The sequence below is a fragment of the Elephantulus edwardii genome, unplaced genomic scaffold, assembly GCF_000299155.1.
Source record: "Elephantulus edwardii isolate Elephantulus edwardi_28Jun2011 unplaced genomic scaffold, EleEdw1.0 scaffold00016, whole genome shotgun sequence".
NCBI classification, from domain to species: domain Eukaryota; kingdom Metazoa; phylum Chordata; class Mammalia; order Macroscelidea; family Macroscelididae; genus Elephantulus; species Elephantulus edwardii.
In genome coordinates, this window is record NW_006399766.1 from 10,822,528 (window position 1) to 10,830,822 (window position 8,295).

Sequence of the window (8,295 nt, forward strand, 5' to 3'; positions counted from 1 at the left end):
TCAAATCTGTTCCTGAGATGATTCTGAAATTCAGGTGGTATGAAATCAAAGTCATATTTTGGCTCCTGTGGATTCGGTTTAATTTTCCTCAGCTTCAGCTTGTGAGTGAGTACTACTTGCATGTGAGTAGTTGGTGGTCTGTTCCACAATCAGCTCCTGGCCTAGTTTTCACAGCTGATATTGAGCTTCTCCAGCGGTTTTTTCCACAGATGTAATCGATCTGATTCCTATGCATACCATCAGGTGAAATCCAAGTGTATAATCTACGTTTATGTTTATGTCTCTTAAAAAACATATTTGCAATGAATAAGTCTGCACTGATTGTGCAAAATTCAATTATATATCTCAAATCCAGTTAGGCAGACTTTCTTATGATTCAAGATTTATAAACGTTTATATGAACATAAGACAAAGTGAAACCTGCCCTGGGTGATCAAAAGATAAAATAACGCAAGAAGAAATGGTGGAACTATGCCTTGCCAGCTCCAACCAGTGTCAGTCATTAAACAAGAATCAAACTAAAGTTGGACTGAAAACTTTAGACAAAAGGGACAGATGCCAGAATCAAAGTACAAACAGTATTTTAGCCAAGGGGTTGGCTAATCAAGAATTTGGAAGCATACACACATGTACATAAACATACAAATACTGCAATTGTGGTGGTGGTGGTGGTGGTGGTGGTGGTGGTGGTGTCTGTTCATGTTGTACACATGCACATAAATATATACATAACTAAACTAAACCAAACCCACTGCCAATGAATGGATTTCGACTCCTGCCACCTTTTCATCACTTTCTGAGGCTGTAAACAAGAATAGATCGCCCACTATCTTTCTCCCTTTGAGCAGCTGCTGGATTCCAACCTCCAAACAGGTAACAACACTAGCCACCCCGGGCTCCTTACATGCTAAAAAAAAAACAAACAAAACCCAACCAAAAAAAACCCCAAAAGTCCAAACAAATAATACACAAATAATATGACTTGAAGTAAAGGAGTAAAGTGGAAGCGGAGAAAAAAAAAACAAACTCATTAAGTATTTATGAAAGCATGGGCTCTTGCCTAGCTATTTCGATGGCTTAAATCACCTTACTGAACTCATCAGCGTTAGATCACTTTAGCAACAACTGCACAAGGCCAATCAATCACCAGACAGTCACTAAGCGGGCACTTAAAACAGCACTCCATTACAGAACAACTCTGCTCCCATACGTGCATCATAAACGGGAGAAACAGAACCTCCGGGAAGTCTCACTCTCCCAACTGTGGGGACCCCAACAGTAATTCGCGAGTCTTTGGAATGAAACAAACCCTCTGGCCAGGGTAGTGTCTTCTGACCACTTCCGAATTTGTTCTGCCACCCACCCACTTAAAGCATTATATGTTCTGCAATTTCTGTGGGAAGAGGATGACAAGGCATCATCGCGCTAATACTTTATTCGCTCTCCTAAAGGACGCTGGGTTAGGCTTCCACGGCCGTGACACAGCTTTCCCCACTCCAAGGACGTCCTGCGCGAGGCAGGCCAAACGTTCCTGGGAAGACTGCAGTAGCGGTCACTGTGGCCACCTGTCCCAGGCTGGAGGCGACAGTGGCTCTAAACGGATGCTCCCTCGGGCGGAGGAGTCGCCTGACTATTCGGTGATTCGGCTCTACCGCCTTGGCCAGGTTGGTTCACCTCAATGTCTGGGGGGCGGAGAGGAGGGTCGCGAGATGCTAGAGTCCCCCAGGCCCAGCCGGGGCTCCCGGGCCAAGGCCTTCTCTCACCCGAAGCCGCGGCCGTGGGAGGAGAAGCGGGACGCGCACCCAGCCCCGAGTACTCCCAGCTCCCGCCTCCTCAGATTTCGCCCGGAGCTTACCAGAAACCGCGTGGAGCTGGTGCCCTGGTCCACTGACCCTACCAAAGGGCCCAAAACGGATTTATTCGAAGATGCCATAAATCCAGCTTCAAATTGCCCGAGGTTCGCGAGCCGTTTCCTGGGTAATGGCAAAAGGAAGGGGGAAGAGATGGCCAAGAGAACTACAGCCAGGCAGACCGCCAGAGGAATGAACACTCAAACCTCTGCCAGCGGCCCTTTTACTCGCGCCTCGACTTCTCACCCCGCCCCTCTGGCCCAGGCTCCACCCCCAAAAGCGTTCCGCCGGCTCCGGAGGTGTGGCTGAAGGGGGCGCTGTCGCCAGGAAGCCAATGAGCGAGTGCAGACAATGAGGGCGGAAGACGTCACGGGGGCGGGGCCTGGGAGGGGCTCAGGTAGGCCCGCGCAAGCGGGTCACGTGGGAGGGGTGCCCCTAGGGAGCCAACAGCAGAGCGTGCCAGCGGCGGAGGGGGGTGGGTGCTACCTCCTGGCCCGGAGCCATGCTGGCCGACGAAAGGGCATATCCCCACCCGCACCCTAAAGCTCGCATCCGCCGCCAGGTCCCAGAGTGCATGTTCTCTTTGGTGGGTTGTATGGAGTCAGCTGTGTGAGTGAGTTACTGAACAGTCTCACTGGGCTACACCTTCCCACGCTTCTGACGCCCCACCCACCTCCCCGCATCTCACCCCTGATAATAATATAATAATAGTAATGTCTTCCACCGAGACTGACCTCAAGTGGCGTCACCTTCTGGAGCAGCGGGAGGCCCTCATCCTTGATAGGAGGAACTACGCAGAAGTTCTGTCCTTGTAGCAATTAAGGGAAGCGCTCAGAATCCAACTTTACAGGTCATTCAATGACCCATCCTGATAGAAAGTTTCTGTCACCTCTGTCCTTAAGCGCCCTTGCTCCTTTCTTGACCTCTGGTCTCTCCTCCCCTTGCACACCATTTCCTCTCCCTCCATGGACTGCTTTTACTTCAAAGGGAGGAAAAAAAGAGATTATCCCTTGACCTTGAACCTACCTTGCCAAGCTCCATGTGGGGCAAGGATTTGCAAACTTTGGAATAAGAGCCACATTGAAAGGATAGCTTACAAAATAACATGGGGAAGGAATGTGTGTTTTGTATTATATATAAAAATTATGTGTATTATAATCTAGAAATGCATATGTACGATTATATTGAGAAATATATCCAAAATAATCATTCTCTTCTTGCTGTGCAATCTGTATTTTATAATAACTTTCAAAATACAGGTTGAAAAATCATAAAATTGACTTAGTCACCATTCTATTTTTTTTTATTTTAAATTCTATAATTTTCAAAAGTATTTTCAACCTTCTCTTTTCATTCTATTGCCTTTCTCCCAATCTCTTTTCAGTATACTGGAATATCCTTTTAGGGTTTTCCCCCCTCTTTCTCCTAACCCTGCACCCCCTCACTTTTCCATTTAGGTGTTTATAGTTTTGCAATTATTCTAAATGCAAAATTTCCTAAGTTGTGCGCAAATAAAGTTCTGACGTTCCCAATGAGATACTGGACTTGATAACTTGATTTAACTTGCTTGGTTTAGTGTAAAAGTGCAGATGAGTATATCTAAATTTTCTGGAGGAGGGAAAGTAGGCAGGCATCTAGTAGGCAAATGTAAACGAATGAGGCCAATTTGCCTTCAAAAACTGTGAAAGGCATTAATTGTATGAATGATGCAGGTAAAGAATTCCTTTATTCAAAAAAGCAGTACAAAGCAAGCCACTATCAATCCATTAAAAAAAAAAAAACACCAGAAAACACAAAACACCAAAAGCCCAAAATATTGACCATGTTTGAACTCTGACACACTTTTGACACTCAGATTCTAACAGGACAGCAAATTATTTCTTTAGTGGTGTAGTAAAATCAGAACCCAGACATTTCACTCTAATCAGGGTTAGATGTTATGAGAGATATTCTTATATTTATTGATCCTGTGGTTCTTCTGACAACATTCTATATTCCACATCCTCATGCTGTTCACAGAAACAAAGCTGAATACAAAAGTATTCAGCTCTGCCAGAAAAGGAGGGGCCATCTCCTCCTGTACCAGTCAGATCCAATTTGGCGGTACACACACACACACACACACACACACACACAATAATAAAATAAAATTTTTTAAAAAAAGTATTCTTTGAGCTTGCAGTAGTCATACTCACGTAAATCTCACTTAAACAACAGTCCAGCAGGAGGGTCATAAATGGAAACTCGACTCTTATCTCTCATCAGTTTGAAAGAATTCCTTTTCACCTACCCTTTCACTTAACTGTCAAGCCCCAGCTCCCATCTGAAACAGCCACTAGATATTCTGACTCCCTTTTTCAGACTATCAGTGGCAGAGTTTAAAATGGAGAGCTCTGGTAGCTTGGTGGGTAAAGAGTTGCACTGCCAACACAGAGGCAGGCAGTTAGAATCTGCCAGCTGCTCTTTAGGAAAAAGATGACCAGTATCCTCCTGTGTGACTCACAGCCTATGTGGAAACCCACTGGAGGGTCTGAAAACCCACAGGAGGGTCAGGCATGAATCAGTTCATACTTGACATAACAATAACTGAAGGCATCTGAAGACCAGAGAGCATAAACCACTTCTCTAAAACCACCTAGCCTCCTGAGCCAGGACCAGAATTTCCATCTCCTGATGTCAAATCTTGTGCCCTCCCATAGCAGCATGAGGGAATGGAAGCAGAAGGGAAATGGATAAGAAGAAAGAAGGTAGCTCTGATCTGTTACAGTGTTCAATAGAAAAAAGGAGAGGAAAAAAAACCATAAATGGTCTTGCCATTAAAGAACTAAGATGCTGGTCTTCTTCGATCTCTGTGTCTTCCACTACCTTCCAGATCTGAAGACAAACAATGGAAAAAACATTGGATTGGAAAACAAAGACCTGGGTCTGATCTTGGTTGTATCATACAACCCTTGATCTTTGTGACGTTCAGTACCTTACTTCCTCCCATTGCTTCCTTTTGCTCATTTGTAAAATAGGGGAAATGTCATCAATGTAGATGGGTAAATGTGAGACTTGAATGACGTAATGCCTGTGAAAGTACAAACAACAGCACAGTTAATCACAGACAAGTCTGTTTCCAGGAAAAAAGCTCTGAGGAAAAGACTAAGGTCCTTAATGTAAACGATTTAAGGCATTTGAGTCATCAAAAGCTCACTGTGATGATTTATGACTGGTAGAACAAGAAATAAATGTTAATCCCCCTTGGAGAATCTCTTGGTATTTTACTCATTCTTCTTCTAGTTTTTCCTGTTCTTTATTACTTACATGGAATTTATATAAGTAAAAGGTCTACATTTCCATAGGGAATCTTCTTTCCTTCCTGGTGCCCCACCCTACTAATGCTGCTTAGTCTTTTCCTAGTGGCCTAAAATGTAGCATGGGCTGGGTTTTTTTTCCCCTTTAGTAACTGAAAGGCTTGGAATTTGAACCCACCCAGAAGCTCCTTCAGAAATAGCACTGATTATCTGCTTCCAGAAGGTCCCAGTCTTGAAAACACTGGGCAGTTCTACTGTGCATAAATGGGGTCACCATAACTCAGAATTGATTCCATGGCACCTAAAAATGACAGTCAATTTGGAAAGCAAGTTGTTGTTAGCTGCCAGGAGTAGATCTTCCCTTTCTTCTTATTGAGTGCCATTAAGTTGATTTCAACTCAAAATGACACTGTATATAACAGATTTAATCCATGTCCAATGCTCCTTTAAACTGGATTGTAGTGTTCACTATGCCAGTTTTTTTTTTTTAATTTTTTTTTTAGGGAAGCCGACTATCTAATTTAATAATAGTAGACCAAATGCTGTTTCAGGAAATGAGGGAAGCTTGATACAAACTGAAGGCCACCTAGTGGCAATGGGGCTTAACATTGTTCTTAGTTTGTGTCAAATGAACCCCTCCTTCTTGAGATTAGCATAAAAAGGAACTTGGCCTTATCTGTTAAAGACTTCACCATTATCCTTTGTTTTTGCTTTGTACTTCCTTCTGATTTTACTTTGCTTACCTTCCTTATGATTCTAAATAAATACTCAGAGTTGCATGGCTTGGGGCCTTCAGTCATGGGAACTGTTGGCCCCCTGTTTTTCACACTCTCTGTTCTATATCATTCCTGGTAGTCTGTCTCATTATTAATAATTATAAAATTATTTCATTCTTTGGGACCCTCGGTCTGCAACATTTTTTGTTGAGGGTTTTCCTCTCCCCTGACCCTCCATTTTTTTTCAAACATGGTATTCTTTTTGAAAGACTGCTCCCTCCTGATAACATGCCCAAAGTATATGAGAGGAATTTTCAGCATACTTTGCTCTAAAGAGCACCCTGGTTGGACCCAGCAAAGCATTAAGATTGCTGTTGGAATGAGTAAAAAGTGGTACAGAAGCATGGGAGACATGTCTGACCTCATGAGAATTGGTTTTGTGTTGTGGCTGTTGCCGAAGGAGAACATTCCACCTTGTGGAATGGGTGGAGATCACATATGGCTGTGCCCAAGTGGATTTTGCTCCTTTCACAGGTCTTGACAGTCATTCTTTAATTTTACCTACATCAGAATCACTTGGTAACTTTGTTAAAACCCAGGTTTCTGGGTTCTAATCCCCGAGTTCCTGGTCTGAGACTTTTATAGTTTTAACAAGACTCCAGTTAATTTTTCTGCTCCTAGAAAATCCTCTGGAGCAGTTCTGCTCTGCATGGGTTGCTGTGAGTCAGAATCAGCTCAACCATAACCAGCAACAATGTCTGGCATAGTATTTGAATGATAATAGGTGTTCTATAAGAGATTATGTTAAATGAATGAATGAAGGTGATGGATGTTATGGAGGTGGTGTCTGAGGAATCATGCTTTCTGGTACTTATGCCTTTATATTGTCTCTTCCTACAGCGGCCCGGCTTGGGCCATTTGACTTGCATGGCCAATGAAATATGCAAGCATGATACAAGCAGAGATTAGATCTTTCCCCCTTTGAACCTGGGTTCCATGCTATAAGAAAGCAGCTCGAACTTACTAGCAGATGAAAAGACAAATGGAGGAGAACTAAGGCATGCCTGCTGACCACAGCCAACCTCAAGATATATTAATTAAATGATCTTGGATATTTCAAGTATCTGAACTCAACCACTGAATAAACAAATACCACATAGAACCAAAACCCACTTGCTTCATGTGGCTAGTCTACAGATTCTTGAGAAATAAGAAGCAGTAGTTTTAAACCACCTAATTTGGGGGGAAAAGTAGGCTAGAATAGTACATAGATGGAAACTGCCAGACCTTCAAGCTGGATTTAGAAGAGGCCGTGGCACCGGGGATATCATTGCTAAATAGATAAAGCGATGAATACCAGAAGAACGTCTATTTGTGTTTTATTGATGATGCAAAGGCATATGCCTGTGTGGATCATAACAAATTATGGTTCACAAGAAGAAGAACGAGAATTCCAGAACACTTAATTGTGCTCATGTAAAACGTATGCCTAGACCAACAGGCTGTTGGACAAACAGAGCAAGGAAACACTACATGCTTTGAAATTAGGAAAGGTGTGTGTCAGGGTTCTATCCTTTCTCCATACATATTTCATCTGTATGCTGAGCAAATAATTCACAAAGCTGGATTCCATTAAGAAGAATGTGGCATCAGGATTGGAAGAAGACTTATCAATAACCTTCATTATGCTGTTGACACAACCTTGCTTGCTAAAAGTGAGATGGACTTGAAGCACTTCCTGTGGAAAGTTAAACATTGCAACCTTCAATAATGGATTGAATCTCAATGTCAAGAAAAGAAAAATCCTTGCTACTGGGATGATAAGTAACATCATGATGGAGAAAAGACTGAAACTTTCAACAACTTCATCTTTCTTGCATGCACAATCAATACACTTGGTGACAGCAATCAGGAGTTCAGGAGGTGTATTGCACTGGAAAAGTCTATGGTGAGGGACCTCTTCAAATTATTGAATAGCAATGATGTTAGTTTGAGGACTAGGGTGTGCCTGCTTCAGGTCATGTTCTTTAAAATATTTTTCATTGATTTTCATATAATAATACCTTTGCAGTATTTTTCATTCATATACATTGTGTTTTATACCACCTTTCATTTACATTGTGTTTCATACATTCATATATATTCTATTTTACATTATTTTTATACTAGTTTTTTTACAAATTGGAACACATTTTTATTTTCACACCAGATCCTTCCTATTTCCCTCACCCTGCCACCCGTTAAATTGTGTGATCCTATGATCAATCCTCCCCTCCCTCACATCTTCACCCCTCTGCTTCCACTCTCCGCCCCCTTTGCTCCTCATACTCATTCTACAATAATGGCTTTATACAGTATTTGTCCTTAGGGGACTAAGGTTAGTTTGCTCAGCTTAATACTCTCCAGTCCCTTGAAAGTTAGGTAGTAATTTAT

At 42.5% G+C, this 8,295-nt stretch overlaps 1 protein-coding gene across 3 annotated transcripts in view; it reads right to left on the minus strand.

Annotated features, from left to right (window-relative positions):
• The window catches only part of GK (glycerol kinase), a 57,700-nt gene extending 55,721 nt beyond the window's left edge, over window positions 1-1,979 (minus strand). For 2 of the 3 annotated variants that reach the window (XM_006881779.1, XM_006881780.1), the window contains exon 1: window positions 1,856-1,979. In XM_006881779.1, coding sequence (XP_006881841.1) covers window positions 1,856-1,933 — 78 coding nt within the window. In that variant the 5' untranslated portion in view covers window positions 1,934-1,979. The remainder of the gene's footprint in view (window positions 1-1,855) is intronic. The other variant, XM_006881778.1, reaches the window with a different exon arrangement.
• Between the last annotated feature and the right edge of the window lie 6,316 nt (window positions 1,980-8,295).